At 54.0% G+C, this 25,461-nt stretch overlaps 1 protein-coding gene across 6 annotated transcripts; it reads left to right on the top strand.

Annotated features, from left to right (window-relative positions):
- The first annotated feature begins 1,002 nt into the window (after window positions 1–1,002).
- Window positions 1,003–24,228, top strand: Camkk1 (calcium/calmodulin dependent protein kinase kinase 1). Of its 6 annotated transcripts, XM_021654626.2 has the most exons (18): window positions 1,362–1,498; window positions 3,863–4,032; window positions 7,101–7,207; window positions 7,297–7,697; window positions 8,315–8,362; window positions 8,774–8,827; window positions 9,188–9,239; window positions 9,439–9,572; window positions 9,898–9,934; window positions 10,786–10,807; window positions 12,857–12,945; window positions 15,889–16,088; window positions 18,384–18,437; window positions 19,067–19,140; window positions 19,407–19,494; window positions 19,693–19,821; window positions 20,240–20,343; window positions 21,933–24,228. In XM_021654626.2, exons 4-18 carry the CDS (start codon window positions 7,338–7,340, stop codon window positions 22,003–22,005), a joined length of 1,518 nt encoding a protein of 505 aa, XP_021510301.2. In that variant the 5' UTR covers window positions 1,362–1,498; window positions 3,863–4,032; window positions 7,101–7,207; window positions 7,297–7,337; the 3' UTR covers window positions 22,006–24,228. The 6 variants fall into 6 exon arrangements, with proteins under 6 accessions (XP_021510302.2, XP_060243321.1, XP_060243318.1 ...); XM_021654627.2 differs by lacking the exons at window positions 1,362–1,498; window positions 3,863–4,032 and adding an exon at window positions 1,003–1,116; XM_060387335.1 differs by lacking the exon at window positions 3,863–4,032 and having other exon boundaries at window positions 1,360–1,498.
- The last annotated feature ends 1,233 nt before the right edge of the window (window positions 24,229–25,461 follow it).

Below are 25,461 nucleotides of genomic sequence, written 5' to 3'. Positions count from 1 at the left end.
CTTAAGGTATTCGGGGAGCAGTGGAAGATCCTAGGACGTAGCTGTCTGGTGTTTCTGAAACCTGCCCTGGCTGCCCCTGAAAGGCCAGTGGGCAGTGAGACCGGATGGGGGTGAACGGCCTGGAGGCGGAGGCATGACTGTGCTGGCCGAGCTCAGGGTGTGGGGTGAGGTAAGCAGACTTTGGGGACCCTTAAGAGGCAGCATGGCAGAGCCTTGTGCTTCACTGGTTGGTCAGAAAACCTATCACACAGCTAATTCCTGGCTTTTGACTCCAGTTTGGGACAGGGACACAGGAGGAGATCAGGTTTGACTCTTCAATTTGGGTCTGGGTTTGAGGTAAGCAGTGGTGTGGGGGATCTCCAAGACGCTAGCAGGATTGAATCAAGAGTCTGTGAAGGCCAGAGTCCCCAGCACAACCACAGCCAAGGCCACTTGGTCTTGCCTGCCGGGCTCTTTTCCATTCCCTCAGCCCCAGTCGGGGGCTTGTTGCCTCCTGCGCCTCCCCAGGCCTGAGTGCCGCCCCACCCCAGCACTCTGACGAATCTCCCTCCTCCTGGCTTCCCCCCACTCCCCACCCCAAGAGAACACTCAACTGCAGGCCCTTCTCCCTCCCTCGGCCTCCGCCTAACCTCTCCTCTGCCGAGCGAGGGATGCTCCTGCCTCGACAGGCTAGGACACCGGATTGAGGACTCGGGGGTGAGGGGCGAACCGGGGGAGTACCGTACGCTTCAGGCCAGGCTGAGGGGCCCATGACGTGGCCCGAGGGATTTAGGGTTCCCCTAGCCTGCCTGTCTGCGGGCGCCGGGGGCGTGACGCGTCGGGGCCCAGCCACAGGGCCTCTCTTGAGCCGCCTCCTCCCGATCTCGCCGAGACCCGCCCCCCTCCGCCCGTGGGCGAGAGGACCGGGCTCTGATTGGACGGCGCCGCGGGGCGCTGCGCGGTGCAGCCAATGATCGCGGGCCGGCGCCGCGGCGGGCGGGGGAGCGAGCGCAGCCGGGAGCTGCGGCGCCGGCGGATTGAGCCGGGCGATCCTGGCCCGGCGAGGCGGGCAGGGCGGGGCGCGCGCGGCGGGAGCGAGCCTGGCGCCCACCACGGAGACTGTCGCCAGGTGCCGAGGTAGGGGTCGGCGGCCGGGACGCGGGCTCGGGGAACTGGCATGCGGACGGCTGAGCCGCCCTGTGCAGCGAGCGTGCAGTAGAGGGGTGGTCTGCGAGGCCACGTCTACGTGGGCAGCCGAGACCTGGCGTGCAGCGGTCCCCGCGGTGTCTGCAGGGTCGGGTACGAGGGGCTCCCCGAGCCTATACCTTTCTAAGCCAGCTATGCGGGTGCCTGGCCACCTGCGTCTCTTCCGCAGCTGCTGTCTGCGGAACTGCATAGGAGCCCCACGCGCGGCGCCTCGGGGCCCGGCTCTTGGTGGAGGCCGTATCTATTCGGAGTGGGCCTGGACGGGTGCACCCACGTGTAGATCTCCGTGGAGCGCTGTTCCCATGCCCCTCCTGTGAGTCTTCCGTGGAGAGCTGGGGGGCGGGGTGATGAATGGGACGGATGCGGTGAACGACTTCGGCTGCTGCGCAGTCGTCCCCTGGCTGAGGGTGGCGGAGGCGGCGCTGCGGTTTCTGAGGCTGGTGGGCACAGGATTGGTGCTCCGAGGGTGCACACGTGCGCGGGGAGCCGAGTGTGGTGTTTGGAGGCGGTGTGCGTGCGTCACGTGGACACGAGAGTGTGCCTGTGTATGTAGGGGGTGAGTTTCAGGATGGAGCGGTGTGTGAGCATGGGTCACGAGGACATACATCTGTCAGGGAAGGGGTGCGTGCAGAGTGAGCAGAGTTCGCTGTCACATGCCCCGGGGGTCCCAGTGAATGCCCTCTTTGCCTTGGCCAGGTTCAGGGTGTGAGAGGAGCACACAGCTTGTGTCCTTGAAAATCCCAGAAGGCTGGGCCTTCTGCACATCTCTACCTCCTCCATTGAACACTGTGGGTCAGGCTGTTCTAGACCCTACTATCTGCTCTTTGTCCTCACAGCAGGAATGGGGCTTATTTTAAACCTCATCCAATTGAATTACTTCCCTACTTAAGAGTCCTCTGGCGTTGGAGGCCTTCTGGTTTCTTCACAGAGCCCTGCCCACCCCTAAACCGAGCCGAAGTCCGTTTTGGGAGGGGATCTCTCTTAGAGTCACGGGTGAACTTCCATCTCCCTCTCTGGAATCCTGTTCAGTGGTCAGAAAAGAGCTTCAGTGTCACCTCCTCCAGGAAAACACTCCTGAGGCCAGTGTGAATGGACCTGGGCTCTCTCCAGATGTAGCCCTTCACCAAGGACCTGTCTCCTGGCGCCACATCTGCTTTCTGCTGGTCTTCACACAGAGCAAGCACCCTCCCACCTCACGGCACTTGCACCTGTAGGCCAGTCCCTCAGACTAGAGATTCTCCTCCCCAGATGTCCACCCTGCTTGCCGCTTTACTCCTTTCATAACTGCTCCGACCTCGCATTGAAAACAAGCGCTTCCTGCGCTCTATGAATAGCATCTCCAGCATTTTATTCCTGCTCTGTCTTCCCAGAGCATCCCACAGAACCTATCACATGGTCATTACTAGCATTCTTATTTGTCGCTTCCTGCCTCTACCAGAAAGCAAATGGTGAGAGCCCATTGGGACTTGCCTTTTGGGTTCCCTGGTTTATCTCCTAGTACCTGTATAGCAGATACCTGATGAATAGTTGTGGCAGGAATGATTGACTGTGGATTTGTATGCCAGGAGTCAGAGTGCCTGTATGAGGCCCCTGAAGAACTAGGGGCAGACTCCAAACATACTTATATTTTAGAAATCCTCCCACTAGCAACTGGCGTTGAGGGGGCAGTGGGCTATGAATCTGGAAGTAGGGGGACCCCAGGAAGTAGTGAAAGGACAGTGGAGATCAGAACCTATTTTAAGGGTTCAACTTAGTGAGCTCATCCAGCCAGCAGTGGGGAGATCAAAGATGCATCTCAAAGGCGGTACTGTCTGAACTGGTCTTCAGGCAGTAAAGCCAAGGGAGGTGTGTTCCTGGCAGAAGGCGCAGCTTGTGCAAAGGCCTGGTGACACAGCCTTCAAGTTTGGGAAGCTTGAAGTAGTGGGATGCAGCCAGAGTGGAGAGCGGGTGCTGCAGGAGCTGTGGGGGGTTGAGAGAGAGGGAGAAAGGGGAAACAGTCTCTCTGGCTGTTGCCCTTCTGGTCCAGGCTCTATGGGAACTGAAGAAATGGAGTTCCCAGTTTGTGATGGGGCAGAGAAGGATAAACAGTACAGAGAGGCTGCTGAGTTGGATGGGTCCCTGATGGAGCTGAGCTGCCCAGGAACAGGGAGGGAAGACGGTGGAGGCTCAGAGCCGCTGTAGGAACAGAGGCCGGTAGATGTCCGTAGGTGGGCTGAGGGACACCTTGAGGAGAGCTGCAAAGGGGGACACATGGGACCACCTGGGTGTTGGGGGATCCCCAGAGGTAGTGGGAGGGCCATTCACAGCAGGCATCCTCCAGCATGACTTGGCACCAGACTCCTGGGTCTCCCTTTAGGGGACTGAGTCATCCCAGGCAGGGGCGGGAGCTGCAGCAGGCACCACTGCCAGAGCCATTAGACCCTTGTTAGAAGTATAAACAGGCTGCAGTGAAGTGGCCCTGAGATGTCACGGCTGCCACCCCCGCCACCTCCTTGCATTTGCTCCGTGGCCAGTCACTGGCTGATCAGGGCCGCTCAGCCTTTGCCTGGGTGTAATTGGTCTTTGGCACAGCCTGGCTCTGGAACATTCTGAAGTCATTGGTCCCTGAAGTTCCCACAGATAGCACTGCTTGAGCCCGTGTGGTAACAGCAGGGTCTTCTTGCTCTTTCCTCTTCAGGCCTCTGTGGAAGGACCTAGCTGGGCAGGGCATGTCCTCGGAAGGAGGTCAGATGAAGTGGGCTTCTGAATCCAAGAGCTTGTGTATTTGGGAGTGGCAGACACTCGGAGGGTGCGGTGCAGCTTGGAGGAGAAGCCTGAGTCAGGCCAGTCTGGAGCCAGGCATCTAAAGTAGGTTGTGTTTGGTAGAATGGGGTTCACTCTGGGTTGCTTTCTGACACACACAGACCAGCCATACCACTACTTAGGCACAGACCGCGTCTGTGTCCGTAGCTTCACCCACTTCCTTGAGGGTTCCTAGAAGGAGGGGCAGTAGCTTTCTGTCTCATTCACCTATGAGAAAACTGATGTTTCAGGCTTGGTGTCCTAGTCCAGCAAAGTGTTGCATGCCTTTGTCCCAGCACTCAGCAGAGGCAGGTGGATCTCTGTGAGTTTGAGGCCAGCCTAGTCTACAGAGAGAGACAGTCAGGGCTACACAGAGAAAGCTTGTCTCCCAAACCTCCCAAAATAATAAAAATTAAACCAAAACCCTTAGTGTCCTAACCCAGGCAGCACCACTCCCATCTAAGAGGACAGGATTTGAGCTTTGCTGACGATGGAGACTGTGTGGCCAGGACTGCTCTCTAGGCCAGTGGAGGAACCCTGTGCCTGCAAGAGTCTTTGCTATGCCCTGGGACTGAGCCTGGATTTCAGCCTGTCTGTCCATCTTTCTATTTGTCCACTTCTTCTGTGTTCATCTGCTGAGTTGGCTTCTACAAAGCAATTCTCAAGGCTTTAGTTTGGGCAGGACTTTGAGAAGACCCATTGAGTGAGCTGCCAAGGAGGAGTGGACCCCCAGGCTATCCTTACAAACCACCACCAGTCAAAGGCTTGTGATCAGATCACCCTGTAGGGAAAGGCAATTTAACCTCTGGAATCTGGCTTCCCTTTCCTGGCCCATGTATATGCAGACCTAAAGAGACAGAAGTACACAAGATCAGCTGGTAAAAGGAGGGGGGTCTTGTCTGCACAGATATGCTCCTAGGTACGATACACAGCACAGGCAGGGCAGCCCCAGCCTCCTCCAGGTCTCTCCCGGGCAGACACGGGCCCTCATGCCTATAGTGCAGCCGCAGGCCAGGCACAAGGCCCTGTCTCCTGGACACTTTGGGTCTCCCCTACTGCGTCCCTCCAGCCAAGCCCTGCTTAGTCACCTGAATTTGATCCAGGCGAGAGGGAGGGATGGATGGAGAGCCTGACGTCAGCTCTCACAGCCTCCTCCCACAGCCACCCTCGCATCCATCTGGGCCCCAGCTCCTTCCATGCGGTCACAACTCACTTCTTTGGAGCTTGTTAGTAGCAAGCACTGTTCTGTGTTCCTAACAAGCATCAGCTTCTTGACACCCCAGCACCACATGGGTGTGAGACCCGCCCCATTTCACCAGTGAGGAATAGGCAGGGAGTGGGCAGCCTGCCCCCAGCCTGGGTACAAGCCAGGCAACAGTCTTTAGAACAGGGAGGCTCCAGTATTCACTTGCTGTGTGGCCCCAGACCCATTCTTACCCCCATCTGAGGAAAGAAGGAAAGGGAGCCAAAGGAAGGTGGCCTTTTAGAAGTTGTAGTCTTAGGAAAATTATATGCAAATGTTATGGGCCAGTGAAGCCTGTGGCTGCTGTCTGCTGGGGGCTCTCAGGCCCTCGGTCTCTGCCTGAGAGCAGAGAGCAGGAACTTCTGACTCTGTCCTCCATCCCCTAATGTGGTCTGCAGCCTAAGGCTGCTCGGGGTTCCTTCACTGAGGCTGCCTTCCCATCCATGTAATGGGACCAGAGCCGTAGAGATCACCATGGAGACCATTTGTATTCAGCAAATATTTACTGAGCTCTTCCGTGCCGGGCAGTGCTGAAAGACACAAGTGATTGTATGGAGACAAAGCAGACTGAAGAACTAATCTCAGCACTTTGGACCTCTGGGAAGGGCCGCCTGATGGGGAATGCAGGAGAGGTGGCAGAGGAGTCAGGCTCGGGAAGGCTCTTCTCAGTCTTGCAGCCCTCTTCACCCTTCTCACCTCTTCCAGGGTGTCCTCTCAGAGCTCTAGCCTCACAAGTCCCCAAACTCTCTTCCTTTCTCCATGCCAGCAGCAGCTCCTCTCTCTCGGCTGCCTCCTGGCTCCCAGTCATTCAGCACATGTGGTCCCAGGCAGAAGCTCTGACCTTTGCCCTATCACCTCCAAGGCTGGAGGTAGCCGGAGCAGCTAGGGACAGCACAGAGGGGGAGCCTGGCTTGCTTCAGAAGTGTGGTAGAGCGGCAGCGAGGTGGCTTCCCAACTAGTGGTGAAGGCATCTCAGGCAGCCCTACCACCCTGACGATGTTCACAGGAAAGGGTGGAGAGCCAAAGGTACGATGAGCATGGCACTCATGGGGCCTGTTTTCTCTGAGTTGCAGTCAGGATAGAGGAAGTCAGCAACAGACCGGAAGGGCAGAGGTTCAAGAGTCCACTTACTTCCTTTTCTGAGAAGATACAGAGTGAGGCTCCAGAAGGGAGGGAGCACTGGGTAGGGGTGGAGCCAGAATTTGGGCAATGGAGAAGATAGCGAGTAAGTCAGGGCTCATCTGGGGCCAGTGCATAACTATGGGTCATGGCTGAGATGAGGATTGGGCATGAGGCTGGGCACTGACTTGAGGATCAGCCAGGGCTACTGCTGGGGACCTTAGAAGGCAATAGGTGGAAGGTGTGTGCGTGAAGTCAGACCCAGGAGCACCTCAGCCTCAGCAGAGCAGCTGTAAGGGACATTTGGCCCCGTGGGCAGGCTGGAAGGAAAAACTGCACTAGTGTCTTGTGTGGCAGGCCCAGGTGGCACCCTCCCCTAGTGCACTCTCCTGGCTGGCCGCTCTACTGGGGAGGAGGTCAAGACCGGGTCTTGCAGATAGTGAGAGGAGGTGACAGAGGCCAGAGGCCTCAGGAAATGTTCTTGCAACAGTGAGAGAGAGCGGAGTGAAGGTCTGGGCCATCCGGGAGGCACTCCTGGAGGAGGAGTCTGGCTCTGCAGTTCCAATGCCCAGGCTGCTTCTATGGGGCTGTACTGGAAGGTTCTGTCAGCTAGGGTGGTGACTGCGGAGCCACTGAGTTGCCTTCATGGTTGGGGCTGGACTGAACTGGGACTGCAGGCTTGCCCGCATCTCTCTGTCCTGACTGCAGAATCAGTTTTGATGCACTTCTCTATGTAGGCATCAGAACAGAAGTGACACTACCTGTTTTACAGGCAGGAACACGGAGGGCTAGAGGACTGGCATGCAGCAGAGCCAAGTGAGCTACTGGGAATCCCTAGGTTTGGGTGCTAGCAAGCCAGGCCAAGGGAACAGCCGTGAGGTAGGTCTATAGCACCGTGGCTATAGTGGGGGAAGGACCTCGGCCCAATCCACTTGCCTAGCCAGGAGTGACACTTTGTCCTCTCTTAGGTTCCCAAAAAGGTTACTCAGGGGATCCACTGACTGAAGTGATGGAGAGCGGCCCTGCTGTCTACTGCCAGGACCCTCGGGCAGAACTGGTAGATCGGGTAGCAGCCATCAATGTGGCTCACTTGGAAGAGGCCGATGAGAGCATAGCGCCTGCCAGGAATGGTGTGGACCCTCCGCCCCGGGCCAGAGCTGCCTCTGTGATTGCTGGCAGTGCTTCAAGACCCACACCAGTGCGGCCCAGCCTCTCAGCTAGAAAGTTCTCCCTGCAGGAGCGGCCAGCTGGAAGCTGTCTGGAGGCCCAGGGTGGGCCCTACTCTACAGGACCTGGCAGTCACATCTCTCCTCGGGCCTGGCGGAGACCCACCATCGAGTCCCACCACGTGGCCATCTCAGACACGGAGGTTGGTGGGGTGGAGTGAGGGGTTGTTCGCGGACCCGTCAGGAAAGCCTGGGGTCTGCCCACAGTGCCACATACTTAGCTTTCTGGGTTTACATACCTTTGCAGCCGAGAAGCTTGCCACCTGATAGCAGGGCTTCTTCCTACCCAGGGGAGGGCTACCTGCCCTCCTCTTCCCACCCTCAGCCCAGCCGTAGGACCCTCTCTTGCTCCTAAGAAGCCTTCTTAGAGCTTTGAAGACAGATTGTGTCCGTCCCTACACCTCCATCACGCCAAGCTTGAGCCGTAATCCTGCCTCCGAGAGACTGCTCTGACTTAGAAACAGCTGTGTGCTTCCAGGTTCTGGTCTTCTGTGGGCTTGGATCTGAATGCAAGGTGGAGTGACTGAAGGGAGCACATCATGGCTAGGGCTTCACCCTTAGTATCTGCACATATTACCCCAGGATTCTTGTATCTTATTCATGGTGGCGATGGCTACCCTCCGGTCTTCCCAATCCAACCTTGAAAGGCTGCTGAGAGCCTGGGATCTGGGAAGTAGGAGCCTAAGCCCTGAGCATTCTCCCAAGACGGGAGCACTGTTGCATCTGAGTGAGCCGTCCTTGACGCTGCCCTCTCCCCCAGGACTGTGTGCAGCTGAACCAGTACAGGCTGCAGAGTGAGATCGGCAAGGTAGGACCCTGGCAGGGGCGGGGTGGAGTTCTGCAAAGCATCTTTGAGTATCTTTCTTCCTCTCTGATGGAAATGGAGGGGGAGAGGGACCAGAGCCAAGAACACCTCAGCCTGACTGGGAGACCACCAGAGGAGGGCAGAGATAATGTCTGACTTCTGACTACCAGGGTTCTTGATGGAGACTAGGGGAGACAAGAGGCTGTATGGAGCTGTGAGGTGGGCGTACGTGGGAGGGGGAGGTGGTTCCCAGGGCACAGGAGTTCTTTCCTTGTCTGTTGGAGGTGTGAGGCCAAGAAGGTAGGCGATAGGCTAAGGGTGGGATGCAGAGGACGGGCCTGTCATTTCCTGAGCCAGACCCAGAGAGAGGGAGGCTGGCTGTGTCTTGTGGGGCTGACCAGTGGCTGTCTGCAGGGTGCCTACGGTGTGGTGAGGCTGGCCTACAACGAAAGTGAAGATAGACACTATGTGAGTCTGGGGCTGGGAAGGGATGTTGCCCAGGTCAGGCCCCAGAAGCCTGGGTAGCAGGCAGAAGTGCTGGGGAAAGGGGTAAGGGCTGCCTCTTATGGGGGTGGGGGGTTCCTGTTCCTGGGTGTGCTGAGGGAATGAGCTTCCTGTTCTTTGGGGTAGTGAGCAGGGCCTGGTGTCCTCTGGTGGGAGAACGGAGGGAAGGCCTGGACTCAGCTGCTGCATAGACACACACCTGGCCACATGCTCAGTGCTGGGGGCAGCTGCCAGTATGCCTATGTACCACAGTCCCCATGTAACCGGCCTTTTCTAGCTCCTGGTGGCTGCACATACGTGATATTAATGCTCCTTTCCCCATAGGCGATGAAAGTTCTTTCCAAAAAGAAGTTGCTGAAGCAGTATGGCTTTCCTCGTATGTATACGTTGACCTTGGGAGTTCCTAGGCTGGGGGCAGAGGAGGAGGGAATAGTCCTTAACTATTTTTGTGTAGGAGTGGGCATGGAGGGGAGGGAACAGGAGCAGTGACCTGGGGATGGACTGGAGGGAGATCTCAGCCTTGTGAGGGAGGTCTTTCTCCAGTACCAGCGCCTTGACTTGCTTTTTGGTCATAGGCCGTCCTCCCCCTAGAGGGTCCCAAGCTGCCCAGGAAGGGCCAGCCAAGCAGCTGCTGCCTCTGGAGCGTGTGTACCAGGAAATTGCCATCCTAAAGAAGCTGGACCACGCGAATGTCGTCAAGCTGATTGAGGTAAGGAGTGCTGAGGCTCTGCGCTTGGTGGGTGGGAGGCTGAGTGGGTGCTCAGCCTGCCAGGGCCTAGGGATCAGCTGGGTGAGACGCTGGAGACAGAGTATCCTCCGATGGGGCTGTGGAGGTGCTGAGGCAGTCCAGTGGGGGGCTGAGGGAGAGGTCAGTGATACTGAGGCCCCTCTGTGGGTACCTGCACAGTTCCTGCTGTGTCCAGGGTGGCTGCCAGGCACAGCAGGGGTCTTGGGTTAGGAAATGATGGGCAGTCTGGGTTCCCTAACCCCATTCCTCCTCAAGCCTTGTGCCTGTGTCTGCTCCCCCTTACCAGGTCCTGGATGACCCTGCTGAGGACAATCTCTATTTGGGTGAGTCCCCCAGCTCATTCCCACAGCAGCTTGTCTAGGGAGGGTTCCAGGGTTCCCTAGACACACAGGATGTTAAGTGGCCATGATCACTTGTACTCTCACTCCTGGATTCCCTTGGGCAGCACTGAAGAGCGAGACTTAGCTTAGTCAGATTAGTCAGTAGTCAGTGACTACTCCTGGGCCGCATTCCCTGCCTCGCCATCACTCCCAGGCAGTGTGGTTCTGTGCTCAGTAAGTTCAGGAAGCTGGCTAAAACAATGAGTTTGGAGATCCTGTCTTAGTTTTTCTCTCCTATGAAAGGGATAATAGGGCTGGGAGAGTAACTCAGCGGTAGAGCACTTGCCCAGCATGCTTGGGGAACTGGGCTCAGCACCCAGCCCTTCAAAAAAGGATAGTTATAATAATAAAATAATAAAATGAGATAATGGTAGTATGTATCTCAGAGGGTTGATGTCAGGAAATGTGCACATTTGTAGTTATCCTTATTAATATGGATGTTACTATTTAACTCCTTATCCTGATTGATGCTTAGGCTTTTTCGGGAAGAAGTTTGGAGAAATGGAGGTGAAGCTCTAAAGACTGCCCAGAATGTGCAAGACCCTGGGTTTCCACTCCATCACAGGAAGTAGGCAGTGCAAAAGAGCTGGGCTAGGCATCAAAAGGCAAGGGTTTAGTCAGGAGCGTTAGTGGCCAGGAGCTCTCACTGAGCTCCTGAAGTTGGGCCAGGTGGGCTCACAGTGAGTGTACTCCCACCTGGCCCATGCCCCGGCTCCTCAGCAGAACAGGGCGGGACCTTGGCCCTGGCCTTCCTACAGCTTCACAACACCTTCCCTTCTCTTCTTTTCTTTCAGTGTTTGACCTCCTGAGAAAGGGGTGAGTTCCCCGTCCCAGTCAGGCAGGTCGTTTCTAATCCAGGCCTCCCTATCCTCCCCTTTGTCTCCCTGCCCAGGGGTCAGCTAGTGTAAGAGAAAGCAGAGCTGTGCACCTGCCCGTGAGAACTCTTGCCTCAGGGGTAAATAAGAGCCCTGGGGGTCTAGGCGAGAAGGGATGGGCTTTGAGCCAGACCTTGAGAAACTAGGAAGGTATTTGGATGGAAGTGGGTGAAGGAATGTTTTCAGGTAAAAGTGTAGACATGGGATACAGCTCACACTGTATTTATGTCACCAGTGGTTCTCTGAGCTCTACTAACAACTGGTGGTGATGGGAGGGAAAAGCCAAGGATCAGAGTAGATAAATTGCCGGCCCAAGGTGCACAGCAAGTTGTGGATGAAGCCTGCTCTTCTAGCACCGCCTGCCTTATTTGCTCTATCAGAACATTTGCAGAGCAGCTGGCATGGACTAATGGGCACAGGGGTAGTGGTGACTCGAACCTCTCACTGCCACGCCTCAAATGGAGGCTGTGAACTATCCCTCTGCTGGTGTTTTCCTGAAAGACTGTTAGACAAACAAACAAATAAAACCCTGCATTCAAAGCCAGAGGTTTTTAGAGGCTGAGCCTGTAGCGCTGTAGAGTGCTGACCTAGCACCACACCAGGAGCTCAGTCTCTAGTGCTTCGTAGGACCAAGATTGGAGCTAATACCTGAAATCAGGAGGTGGAGGCAGGAGAATTAGAACTTCAGAATTTCGGGTCATCCCAGCTGCACATTGAATTCTAGGCCAGCCTGGTCTATATGAGACCCTGTTTCAAAACAACAAAAGAAGTATGTAGTTATTTTTGTTTGTTTGTTTGGAAACAAGATCTCACTATGTAGACTTAACTGAACTTGAGCTCAAGGGTGACCCTCCCGCATCTGCCTCTGAAGTGCTGGGATTACAGGCACTTGCTGTTTTGTTGTTGTTTTGTGTTGAGATAGGGGCTCACGATATAGCCCTGGCTGTTTTGAACTTGTATAAACTAGGCTGGCCTCCAAATTGCAGAGATCCTCCTGCCTCTGCCTCCTGAATACTGGAGTTAAAAGTGTGCACCATCATACTAGGTTTAAAAAATTTGCTGTCCAGATCTGTAACTGATAAGCTGGAAATATATCTGCACATATATACATATATGTCTTTATCACATGCTACACATTCTGAAACATTTTATTTCATTAGAAAAAGAGAAACGGGCTGGAGAGATGGCTCAGTGGTTAAGAGCACTGGTACTCTTCCAGATGGGCCTGAGTTCAATTCCCAGCAACCACGTGGTGGTTCACAATCATCTACAGTGAGATCTGACTCCTTCTTCTGGCATGCAGGCAGAACAGTGTATACATATTAAGTAAATATCTTAAAAAAAGAAAAGAAAACAAGAAACAGGCCCACTTGATTGATTTCATGACTTGTGGGTGATTGATTAAATATCGGAATGAGCTAATTTGCTATCTTATATAAATGCAGATTTATTGGGAGCAGTGGGAGGGGACGTGAGAGAGAGGAAAAGTGTGCGTAGAGAAAAAGAAGGGAGAGACAGAAAAAGAGAGGGGGGGAGCAGACAGAGACAGAGGAGGGGGGGAAGGCATAGAGGAGGAGGAAAGGACAAAAAAGGCGGGAGGAACCAAAAGGTCTGTATTAGGTAGTGAAGGGCCTCTGGGAGAGGGGACGCCCCGCCCCTACCTGGAGGGTTAGAGTATGCCAGCCACACCCTGTCTCAGGCAGGGACCTAACAGGGTCTGGGCCCACAGTTTTATCGTCACTAGTTCAAAAGGTTAAACTTAATTCTGCAAGAACTGCAAGCTAGTGGAGACGGAGACAAAGCTGGCTTGAAATTATGATTGAAAGGGTATGTAGATAGGTCACAACTTTTTGGCATGTGCGAGAAGCTAGTAGCTTGAGTTCTGTGAGCCAGTGAGCACCAGACTCCCCCCAGGGTGCTTGTTCCCCAGTTGCTGCAGACAGCGGTACTCCTGATCGCACTCACGGACCCCCTCCCTCCCTCCTCACAGGCCGGTCATGGAAGTGCCCTGCGACAAGCCCTTCCCGGAGGAGCAAGCTCGCCTCTACCTGCGGGATGTCATCCTGGGCCTGGAGTACTGTGAGTTAGACTGCTGGCCCACGCTGAACAGCCTGGAGTCCTCCTGTCAGTCACCGCTGGTCTACCAATCAGCTCTAGTGGAGATGGGGGCGGGGAGGTGCGAGTGTGAGCCAGAGTGGACCTCACTGGGCATGCGTTGATTTCGCCACTTTGTGGCTCTGGGTGTTCTGTCCCGGTCTTTTCTGCTGTCAGGAGGTGTGGAATGGAAGAGATCTGTGTCCAGCTGCTTGGGGAAGAGTGTGTCCTGGCACGGAGCGCATGGCAGGGGTGGTGGCAGGGGTGGGTTTACCTGTGAGAAGCCCTAAGGCAAGAGCTCGGGGCTGCTTAGCTTCTGTGTCAGGAGTACGTTCGCTTACATTTCTCTCGCTTAAGCGCACCTACTTGGGGCACACAGATGATGACCAAGGGAGCTCTGCCCAGGAGTGGCAGATGATGCCTGCCAAGGCTGGGGAGGGAGGCGCAGGGGCCAGGTCTGCTTTCCGGAAGAGGCTGGGATCAGGTCCTGAAGCAAGAGTGGGAGTTCCCCAGCTACTTTTGAGGGCTGATGGTAGGAAGCCTGTCAGGCTGAGGCAACGCTGTAGTGTTGAAGACTGGAGTTCAGTCTGTGTGGTGAATCCAAGTAGCGTGGCCTGGTGGCCAGTGAACAGTGGTGCTGGAACACTGTCCAGGCCGCACTGTGAGGACGGGAAACGTCTGTGAGGAAGACGCTCTGACTGAATCCTGTCAGTGTTATGAGAGCTCTGAGCAGGGGCAGACCTGACAGGATTTGCTTCTTAGAAAGCTCTGCCTGGCAGCTGTGTAGTGGCTGGACAGGGTGTGAGAGGCGGCCAGCTGGCCAAGGGCAAGCTATTTCCACAGCTCAAGTGACAGATGGTGGGGTCAGGATTAGGGCAGTGGCAATGAGATGTGAAGGAGGTGGGGTGGCCAGCATGGGGTGACTGACTGTCTGGTCTAGGAAGAGGAGGGCCCTCAGAGGCCTCGGGCTCCGGCCTGGGTGGTGGAATGGGGTGCCGCCCACCTCTCTAACATCTTATCTGGGTTTGTTGTGAGTGTAGTGTCCCCTCCCTAGCTGAGGTGTGACATGGGGCATCTTTATGCTGCTGAGCCTCTATAGTGTCTTCAGATTAATGTCGTCAGTTAATCGTTGTACATGAGGGAAACTGAGGCACTTAGAGGAGAGTGTTTAATACTTAGACTCCACTAAAGGCCCATAGTGTAGAGGGGTGGGTGCGTTTGATCCTGGGTCTATTGGTCTAGTCAGCGAAGGGCAGGAGCAGCTCTTCCAGAGCTTGGCTCCACCCCTTCCTTTTCTGGCTCCTTCTCCTTTGCTGAGGGCCTGCCATCTCCTAACCCCACTTCAGAAGCATGCTAATCTACAACCTCTCAGGGTCCAGCTGATCCTAGTGAAGGGCATCTCTGGGGCGAGTGTTAGCACCAGGGAGAGGTGGATGAGGGAGTTACTTGGGCCCCAAAGACTTGTGATTCTGGTCTTGTAGAGGGACAGTAAGGGCTGGTCAGAAAGGCCCAGATGATGGAGGCCAGTGCATTAAGCTAGACATTGAGATGCACCACACACACACACACACACACACACACACACACACACGAACACACGAACACACACACACACACACGAACACACACACACACACGAACACACACACACACACACATGAACACACACACACACACACACGAACACACACACACACGAACACACACACACACACACACGAACACACAGGAGAGAGAGAGCGCGCACACACGCACGCACATACACGTGCACACACACACTCGCATGCTCTTAACTTTGGTGTTACTGTGTAGCCTAAGCTCCTCAGACCCCTTACCTGCTGCAGTCTGTTAAGTGCCCACTGAAGACAGTGTGTGACACTCTACCCAGCTTGGACTATTTTCACCTCAGGCCTCCATGGCTACTTGCTCTGAGGTGGAGTGGAGGAGGAGCTGAGGTGGTCTTGAGAATTTTTTTAAACCAGTTTTTAGGATCAGAGAACAGTAGGGAGAATTCTGGAGATTGTTTTTCCTTTTCTTTTTTCGAGACGGTATTGTTAGATAGCCGAGGCTAGTCTAAAATTTGCAATCCTCCTGTGTCATCTGAGATTACAGGCATGTATCACCCTGCCTGGCTAGCACGGGGGGGGGGGTGTTCTCTTTTGCTGGTGATGGGGGTTGTAGACAGATGTCAAATTCTGATGTTGAGATGTATATTGATACTGTTATCTTTTGGACATTTGCATGTGTACAAGGGCAAGCCTAGGGCTGAGAAAAGAATTTAAGACCATATTCCACAGTCAAGGGTGCATCATTTGGGACTTCAGGGTTCGATCTGGAGACAAAACAGGCTCTCAGTGTTCTGCGCTATTTCTGACTTTGGCTTCGTTAGACTGAAGATGTCTGGTTTTCACCCCAACCCTCTTCATGCTGGTGGTACCGAGGCCCAGTACCTTCTCTAAAACCCTGTTACTCCAGATCCTTGGAGCTGAGGCAGTTGTGTCTGTAGCACAGTGTATTCCCCACATGCAAAGCCTCAGTCTTAGGAGTGGGGATTCCCTTGACGAGGCTGGGTGTGGGGAAGAACTGGGAATAGGTTTGGATGGGGTTGGGCCTGCAGGCAGCACTGATGTGGGAAGGGCCTATGAAGAAATTCTCCCCCATATTTTCCTCTACTTCCCTCCTCAGCAAGAAATGCCCTGTTTGTTGTGAAAAGAGCACTGGACTTGGAGTCCAAATACTCCCAGGATTCCACTCACTGCCTTCACTTGCATAATGGAGCAGGTGACCCTGATGTCATCTTCTGAAGTTCTCTCATAACAAGAGTGGACATGGGCTGGGAGGCAACAGCCTGCTTCCTAAGCTTGGTGAAGGCAGGAGAGGTACCCTGGGCAGCGATCAGGCTTGCCCATCACCGGCTTCTCTCTGCAGTACACTGCCAGAAGATCGTCCACAGGGACATCAAGCCATCCAATCTACTCCTCGGGGATGATGGGCATGTGAAGATCGCCGACTTCGGGGTCAGCAACCAGTTCGAAGGGAATGATGCCCAGCTGTCTACCACTGCAGGGACACCAGCATTCATGGCCCCAGAGGCCATTTCTGTTTCTGGCCAGAGCTTCAGTGGGAAGGTGACTCCCAGGGCCTGGGCTAGGCTGAGGTTCGGGTGGAGGGGCAGAACAGCTTGCAGCGGGGGCCACTTGGGAAACTGAGGACATTTTGTAGGCTTCTTGTAGCTAGATAATGCCATGCCTGCCTCTTCTCTGGAGCCCAACATGTACTCTGTTTCCTAGCAAATGGTTGCAGTCTCACTTGAATCTGTTACTGCTGCTTGTTCTGTGTGGGGCTCTGTGCTGGGTTTTGGAATAGGAATTGTCCCATTCATATCCTTCTGCATGGTGGTGAGGGCTGAGAGTCACAGTCAGAGGAAGGTGGAGGACCCTCCTTGGGTCCTGGACATGGCAGGGTCTACATTAGGCCATGAAAAATGAAAATTTGAGCTGGAAACAGAAATGTGCAAGAGGATTGAGAGGCATAGGACTCGGTGGAGTTTAGACTATCGTGTGGCAAAAGATGAATGCAGCCCAACACCAAATTGTAAGCTTCCTTACAACACATAGGGAAAGAGGGAGCGAAGTGGTAGGGGGAGAGGGGAGAGAGTTTGTTGCTTGGTTGCACGGTTCTCCAGTGTCACCAGTGCAGAGATGCCCGGTTTAGAGGGCTAGCCATCGGCTTTGCTGAAGTGACAGGCAGGTTTCCTGAGGGTACTGCAGCAGGGTGCATGGCTTCCCTCCTGGCCTGGAGCACACTGCAGCATTATGTGCTGCCGTGCAGGGAAGGAGAGCAGTCGGGCCGCGTGGGGCTCGGAGCTCAAGCAGCGGCATAAATTATTTCAATTCCTATTCAAGGCTGGGCACACGGATTAGTAGTAGGACATTTGCTTAGCCTGTGTGTGCTGGTTCATTCACCAACGCATTCACCAACGCTGCAAAACAAAAACCACAAAGGATTTTTTTATTTTGCTGTAATTCTAATTTTATTGGAAAGTTACAAGCACAGTATAAAGGAGTACTGTGTAACATTAAAAAATCAGTATTTTATTTTATGTTGCGAGTGTTTGGCTTGCATGTATGTCAGGGCACGGACTGTGTGTCTGGGGCCAGCAGAAGCCAGAAAGGGTGTTCAGTCCCCTGGGATTGGAGTAACAGAAAGCTGTGAGCCACCATGTGGGTGCCGGGAACTGAACCTACATCCTCTGGAAGAGCAACCAGTGCTCTTAGCCCCTGAGCCATGTAACTCTTTCCCCAGGTTCACCAGCTTTGCCACATTAGCTTTTTCATTGTCTTTATGTTTCTGCGTAGCCCTGTTACAGTTTTCTGAGCCATTCAAAAGTTCACTTTGGAACAACGTGTCTGTTTGTCACATGTACTTTAGAGGCTTTGCTAAGAGCAAGGCATTCTCTTAGATAACCTCAGTACAGTGACTAAGGTCAGGAGTTTATCACTGATGAGACTGTTCTATAATGTATTACACTCATTTAAATTGTGAAATGGAATTGAAATGTCATCTTGCCTAGCGTTATTTATTTATTTGTCTGGAGATCCATAAAGGCTCCTTAGAGCCCTCTATTCTGGGGGAGTTTCTCTCTCCACCCTTCTTCTGGGGTGGTGAGGACAGGGTGTCACACATCCCATGCTGCCCTAGGACCTGCTGTGTAGCTGAGAGTGACCTTGAACTTGATTCTCCGACAGCTACCTCCCAAGTGTCGGTTTACAGACATGCTGTCCTGTGTTCTCCATGCTGTTCAGCTTCTTGACCTCTCTCTGTCATTCTGACCTTCATGTTTTGAAAAGCAACTGTGTACTGATGTCCTGCAGTACACACTAGTTTGCCCTTGTCTGGCGCTCCCTGGATAGGTGGTGATGATGGTGATGTGATGATGATTATGGTAGTGATGGGTGTTTGTGTCAGGGGCCGCACACATGAGGGCCCTACCTGGGCCCGAGAGGCATTGTAGGAGGGCATGGGGATAGGGTGGGCAGGAACAGCTGCACAGTAGCTGAAGTGAGGCTCTCTTGAGCCCAGAGCAAAGTTCAATACATAGTGCTATTTTGGGAATAGATCTGTGTCATGGAGGCAACAGATGACCCATGGATGAAATGAGGTTTGGAACCTACTGAGTTAGAAACAGTGTCTTTCAGGACCTGTCCCTAGAAATTCTACAATCCCAGGAGTGTTGCAGCCCTGTTCTGGTCCACCTTAGCACAGGGCCCAGCATAGAGCAAGCCCCAAAGAGTGCTTGCTGGTTGATGCCTGCCTGGGGAAGGAGGGTTCCTACAGAGCTCTTCCACAACCTGGTAAAGCTGGGCAGCGGGAGGGGTGGCGGTGGTGGTCATATTTACTGACATGGGCTTGTTTCTTTCCAGGCCTTGGATGTATGGGCCACTGGGGTTACACTGTATTGCTTTGTCTATGGGAAGGTGAGTCCTGAGAGCCCTGCCAAATGACTGTGTGACTGGATCCAAGGAATCAGGAGCAGGTGACAGATGCAGGACCCTCTTTTGTGTCCCTGGACAAAATGGCTTTGGAAAAAGCCCAGGAATTCCAAGGGAGGAGAGGACCCTTGTTTATCTTTCTCTGCTTGGGAGGGGTTCATGTGCAGTCCTGGGACGGCACACGTCCAAGAGGAGGTGACGGTGCTGCCTCCCCCCAGCCAGGGTGAGCTCTGCCCTTCGCTCTCCTGATGCCATTTGTTCCTTCATCCACTCAATCGTTGATTCAAATTGTTGGGGCCTTGGGACCTCTAGCACTGATGTGGTCAAGATTCCCGCCCATGGGTGCTTTGGTCCTGGTGACCACACTTAAGGAGACCAGGGGCGGGGGCGGCACTCAGTGGACACGTCCCCAAACACCAAACCCTGGGAGAGTGAAAGCTTTGCTGCAGGCTGTCCTGCTGGTGGCCCACTCACTCAGTTACATCGCTGTTCCCTTGCTATGCGCCCTGAACAAGTTAGATGGGGCCCTTCCCATCTGCTGGGATGGAGTTGGGGCATAAGCTGCCGCCCACTGCAGTGTGGATCAAGGCCTGCTTCCTGTCTGTCTTCCACAGTGCCCCTTCATTGATGAGTACATCCTGGCCCTGCACAGGAAGATCAAGAATGAAGCTGTGGTGTTCCCTGAGGAGTGAGTTGTCCGTGGAAGGGGCCGTGGAGGCTCTCGCCTACTCCTGGGGAGGGATTCTGAACCCTAGCAGAACATTTGCCTCTGAGGGTCCCATCTCAGCCTTCAGAGTTGCGGTGGGCGTACTGACCCCTGGGAGGGCCAGGGCAGATGGGTAGTTTTCTGTCCCTCTGTCTGAGGAAAGTGGTTGGGGTTACTCCTGATCCCAAGGAGGGGAGAGAGGGGCCCTCAGTGGTGGCATCCTCATTCCTTTCCTCCCCTCTGCCTAGGCCAGAGATCAGTGAGGACCTCAAAGACCTAATCCTGAAGATGCTAGACAAGAACCCTGAGACAAGAATCGGAGTGTCGGATATTAAGGTGGGAGAAGAAGAGGCCATGGCCTGAGCAGGGTCTGTGCCCTCTTCTGGAGGGACCTACACTGGGACATGTGCTTTGGTTTGAGGCTTTGGGGTTGAGGACTCCTTCAAGGTCAATGGTAGCGGCGCCTGCCACCATTGCTGGTTCATGTCTGTATGCCTGTGTCCCTGAGCCCTCCCCATCTCCTGGGCTCTGCAGTTACACCCTTGGGTGACCAAGCATGGAGAGGAACCCCTCCCTTCAGAGGAAGAGCACTGCAGTGTGGTGGAGGTGACGGAGGAGGAGGTGAAAAACTCAGTCAAGCTCATCCCCAGCTGGACCACTGTGGTAAGAGGGTGACGAGTGGGGCCTCTCCTCTTAGAAGGGTCTGGCCACTGCCTGAGACCTGCTCTGCTCTTGTTTTTTGAGGGAACAGTAGGGCATCAGGTCATTCAGCCAGGGTACAGGGGCCATGGAAGCTGCTGATCCCTTGGAGTCAATGGGGAAAGGTCGCCTTATTCAGCCGGGAGGGGAGTGGAGGGACCTGGGGTTTGGTGAGGGCCATGCAGGAAGCAGCAGGTCTTTGCTTGCATGATTTGGTGAACTGCTGCTCTTCCCGAAGCGCTACACTGGTGCCTTGGGCATGACAGTGAAAAGCTGGGAGGCGGGGCTCAAGCACCCCACACCGTGCCCCAGAAACCACCTGCTTGCCTAGGCTGGGACTGGCTGACCAGACCTGTTCCCCGTACTGGTCTGTGTTCCCTAGATCCTGGTCAAGTCCATGTTGAGAAAGCGCTCCTTTGGGAACCCATTCGAGCCCCAAGCACGCAGGGAAGAAAGGTCCATGTCTGCGCCAGGAAACTTGCTGATGTAAGTACGGTGGGCTGAGGCCTGTGGGCTGCTCCCTGGGCTCAGGTGTGGCGCTGAGGCATGTTCCCGGCTTGTACTAGTGTGGAGCTGGCCTGCGAGCCTGGGGATATAGCCGGGTCTCAGAGAAAGGCTCCATTTGTACCCTGTTCAGACCCAGGGTCCTGCACCGCCCTCCCTGGGACAGATCTTCTCTCTGGGAACCTGCTGGGTCCAGCGCAGCCCTCTGGCTTCCAATCGGCCCTTGGCAGTCGAAAGTCTGTGGACAGGCTCAGGTCTGCTCCTTTCTGAAGACTGGTGTCCCTATAGATGGGCACTCTGACCACTCCCTGGCCCCAGGCTGGGCCTCTAATGCCCTCCTGAGGGGCCCTTGTTTTCCATGGCCACCAGCAAGTCCATGTGGACAGGCTGGCTGACAGGCTGGAAGAGAGGAACCCCTGTTTGCTACTTCGAACCATACGTATAGACTCACCGCTCTGTGGGAGAGGTCAAAAATCAGTTCTCTGAACATCGATTCTGACTTCCAGTTTTTCTGCTGTAGCAAAGTTCACCTACCAATTACAGAGTTTGTGAATATACCTTCAGAGAGAACCAGAATACCATGGCCCCAGGGCATTTGGGCACCTCTCTGGGCTGTGAAGGGAGCTCTGGGGAGGACTGTACTTGCCATGTGATAAAGGGGCTTTTCCAAGAAAGTGAGCATGGACACTGTGCAGGTGCCCTTACAAGGAGAGGCCACACAGTAGAGGTGGACCTGGGAGAGCTCGTGTCTACACATTTTCTGACTTCTCTTTGAGGTAGCTGCTGGGGTTGCGCCTGATGGAGGGGAGCATATAGAATTTGACAAACTGGGACAGATCTGAGGGTGGAAGGGGAGTCTGTCAACGAGGATGTAGTAACAGTCTGAATCACAGTTGTTCAGAAAACTGGACCTGGAGAGCCCAGTGTTTGTGTCTGGTGCCCCCTGGTGGTACAGTGAAGCAGCCACCGGTTAACGACTGGTCTAACATCTAGGTTGTTTCCTGGAATTAGACAACAAAAATAAGGATAAAGTACACTTTAACCTCATCAGGAACCTTGGAGCCCTTGGTAGACCCAATTTTTTAAACATTTATTCGTGATAATTTTAGTCCAGTTCAGTAAGACTGATCCTTTGATTGGATATTTTTAAAACAAAATTTGGGTATGATCAGATTCAGGAATCTGTTGAATAATGGAATTCCAAGATAACGCTGTCCTGTGAACAAGGCAACGAAAATGGAATGGAAGCCTTTATGCCCATTGGGGGCCAGTGAAGGTCAATGTAGAAGACCTTTGACCTGGCCAGTACTCATGGGATACCAGAAAGTCATCTGGGTCAGATGGTGAGAGGCTCTTGAGAGGTTTAGGTTTCATCCAGAGCAGAGGGTAGCCACGGGAGGGTTTTGGGTTGAGGCTGTGGCCAGAGGAACTAGCAAAAAGGACTGCCCTGATGGAAGAGGTCCTAGAGAGGCCTGTGGGGTGTGGGAAGTTGTAGAATAGTCGTCCGTATGTGAATGGGAATCCCCTGCGCACACATTTTGACTCCTGGGATCCCTGATGTTTCCTAACAGGAAAGAAGGATGTGGAGAAGGGGGCAAAAGCCCAGAGCTTCCCGGAGTCCAGGAAGATGAGGCTGCATCCTGAGTCCCCGCATGTGCCCAGGGCCATCGGCAGCATGCTCATCCTGCGCCTCCAGAGGCCCACCGCCCTCATGCAGTAGTCACCCCTGCAGGCTGCGGCCCCTCTCCTGGCCCCTCACCCATTGTGCTGCATGACCTGCGCACAGACACATCCAGGAATAGGATTGGAATGTGTACATTTGGGGTCGGGGGTCCTGGTTGGTTCTCTCTATTCTGATCCATCTGTGGGGAAGCGTGGGGCCCACGGAATATTAGAGACCCTACCCAGCTGGCTGGTGAGGCCCAGGGCAGAAGGCAAGAGACCAAAATGGCAGAAGGAGGCCTGTGGGCTGCACCTCAGAGAACTCCCATAGGGCTAGGTAGCCCTTGGCTGCTGCACACAAGGAGGGGCAATCACTTGACTCTGTGGAAGGCGCTGAGTGCTGGTCTACTCAGATCTCTAGCGTGGATGCTGCAAATAATGATGTGTACTTGGGAGAGGACTGATGTTGGAGCTTTCGGGTTCCTCTCTTGTTGTCTTTAACCTGAGGGCTGAAGTGGGAGCAGCTGTTGTGGGGAACATTTCCCTCCAGCTTTGGGTAGCTCCTGGCATGGTCTGGCAGTCACATGGACCTGACATTCATGGACTATGTTTTATACTTGGCACTAGCCAGAAAAAGGGCTGAACTGAAGCCAGCTCAGAGCATAGGCCTGAGCCTAGAACAGCGTGCCTCCCTGCCTCCCTCTTTCTCTCTCTTATGGAGCTCCAGAGTGAAGGTTGCAGAAGAGACACAAGGAGAGGCACTGAGGGCTACAGACCCTCGGAACTGGGATCCAGGCTCTGGCCTTATGCTGGCTTACCCATCCCATGCCTATGATGAAGGATAAACTGCCCCGGTGGGAGGCTCCCCCAGATGAGGGACCCTACAGGACACACACCCTGTCAGGACAGTGGCCCTGCTGCCAGTTGCTTCAGTGCAGAACATCAGACACCCCACACAGGGCAGAGCTGCGCGACTGGGACGCGCATGGACAATGCCCGTGCGGGACAGATGCCAGCTCTCCAGGTTCTGTGGTCATCTGGCTATTCTAATGTTTACTGACAATGCGCATAGGGATTGGTCCCCAAAGGGAGGTCAGCAGGACTCAGGTACCCCTCTGAAAGCATTCCACAGGACACCCCAGCTGCCCACATGGGTTTTAGAATGCAGGAGTGCTAGATTAGAAAAGAGAGGCTGGGCGGGAGCACGGAGCCCCACTGCACCTCTGGGCCCACGGGTGTACATTGCTCCTTCACGCGCACATGTGTGTGCGTGCCCATCTGCTGTACACAGCACACTTGCATGTCTCGTACTGGCACATGCATCTGTAATATAGTTTCTACGTCTACTTAGGCCTAGGAGCAGAAGGTAGCCCGTTGTCAATGGGCTCCCATTTCAACCCAGCTCCTTTGCACTAAGGCAGCCAGTGTAACCCAGGGCTTGAAAACAAATCACCCAACCCTATCTCTGATAATACTTTTATAGAGTGAATGTGAAGCAAGTTCAATGCCAGTCATTAAGCAGCAAGGAGTCAGGGAGCTTTATGGATGGGGCCCACATGGGGAAAGCTTGGAGTTGGGTGGCTGGCCTCACTGTCCCCAGCAGAGCCAGGAAGGCATGCTCACTGTCACCTGTTGCTGAGAGCTTTGGTTGGCATTGGTTTTGAATGTAGCACAAGTGAACAAACTCCATAAGAGTGTTTTTAAAAATTTAACTTCTAAGGAAGTGAATTAAAAACAATAAAGCCCTTTGTTGAGTTAAAAAAAAAAAAAAAGTTTGTATGTCTTCTGTATCCAGACTTTTTTTTCCTTGTCACAGTTGACTTGGATCAAGTTTCTGGAAGGCTCTGAGGCACTGTAGGCTCCTGTAGGGAGAATTGGGGCTTAAGAACCAGAGGGGTGGCCATAGGGTACACTTCCTGTTTCACAGGGATTCGGGAAGCAAAGTTGGGGAGCCAGTATGCCCACCTCCCCATGACTTCCTATTCTCCACACTAGTACTCTAGTTGTAGGGTTCTGCAGGGTAGTACTATCACGTGTCAACCTTGAGGTTAGGATGCGTTGAGCTTCAACACAAATCTGGCCACCTACCTGATAACACATTTGGGAGGTCATTGCAGGAAACTCGGTTTCTTCATTGGGACACTGCAAATAGCAGCAGCACTTTCATGGAGTTCTGTGACAGTAAATTAAGTCCTTGTTACCAGAGCCTGGCTTGTGATTAGTGTTCAGGAAATGAACGCCTAATGGGGAATTCTGGGGGCTATTGCCCAGCAGGCCTGTGTGGCTGCTGTTTGTCCAGCTGTGATCTTGCAGCTGGATGAAGCTGGAGACTAATGAGCACTGAAGACCAAGAAGATGACCAAGGTAGAGGCTGCCACTTGGTGATTGGTTTCTCTACCTGAGCTGACCCTTAATGTTCCTGGCTGCTTCTTGGTCACCTTCTGCACCTGAAGGGACAATGGTAGCCAAACAAGAGTGTCCTGAAGGGACAATGGTAGCCAAACAAGAGTGTGTCAGTAAGTGTGTTTTGTTCCCATTCTCTCCTTATCCTCACAGCCCCTCAGTTTCAGTCCCTGCCTCTGCCCATGTCCTCACTAACCGCCCAGTAAGAACACCACTGCGGTGTCCAAGGCCTGCTGCTGGCCTCTCTGGGTGCTCTGCTGCCTTAGGCTCTACCTCCCCCACCTCATTTATTCCCTCCCTACTGTGCTGGCCCACCTATCCCTCTGGGGTGCTGCCCTCCCCATACCCCCACCTCTGTCTGTTAAAGTCCATTACCCTCTCAGTCAGGGCCTATTGGGTCCCGAGAATCACCTGAGAATTACAGGTGTTTGATGTGATTTTCCTATGAATCCAGCATGTTTAGCATGAACGTTGGTAGGACAACTGAGGCTCAGAGAAAAGTGACTTAGAAAAGTCCCAGAGCAAAGCCTACATCTTTTGCCCACTAACCCCCCACCTGGGCCTTTCCACACAAGCTCCCAAAAGAACTGTACATGCAAAGACATCTGGGAAACCCAGAGAGAGAAACTACTATACCACAGAGGAAAACTGAGCCCCAGAAACAGTGGGTCTGGTTAAGTTTGGAGGCAGTTAAGTGTCCTTTGGGGAGCCCTGGTGCCTCAGGAGATGGGGCTGTCTACAGTCTTTGAGACCCTTTCCTGGTCTCTGTTTCCTCTTCACTCTGTCCACATGGTGGCTCAGCTGGGGGCAGGGGATGGGAGCTACTGAGAGTTCCAGCTTTCCCAGGGGAGGCCTACCTCAGGCTACAGAGTGACCTTCACTATTTACAGATGAGCACACCCAAACAGCCTTTGCCTCGTCAAGTTAAATAGACACAATCTTCTATGGGAAGCCAGGGGTGGGTGGTGTCAAGTCCTGGGTGTCTACTGAAGACTGGGTCAGTACAGCAAGTAGCAGTCTGGCTGGACTAAGCCT

Source organism: Meriones unguiculatus, chromosome 7 (genome assembly GCF_030254825.1).
Source record: "Meriones unguiculatus strain TT.TT164.6M chromosome 7, Bangor_MerUng_6.1, whole genome shotgun sequence".
Lineage (NCBI taxonomy): Eukaryota > Metazoa > Chordata > Mammalia > Rodentia > Muridae > Meriones > Meriones unguiculatus.
Note: the sequence above shows the minus strand (reverse complement) of the source record. Positions and strands in the feature narration are given on the sequence as shown.

Excerpts from the sequence above, each read along its gene's own strand:
- Camkk1 (XM_021654627.2), top strand. The coding sequence starts at position 7,338 with ATGGAGAGCGGCCCTGCTGTCTACTGCCAGGACCCTCGGGCAGAACTG. Across the intron at positions 8,363-8,773 it reads TGCAGAGTGAGATCGGCAAG|GGTGCCTACGGTGTGGTGAG; the intron begins GTAGGACCCTGG and ends GGCTGTCTGCAG. Across the intron at positions 19,495-19,692 it reads TCGGAGTGTCGGATATTAAG|TTACACCCTTGGGTGACCAA; the intron begins GTGGGAGAAGAA and ends TGGGCTCTGCAG.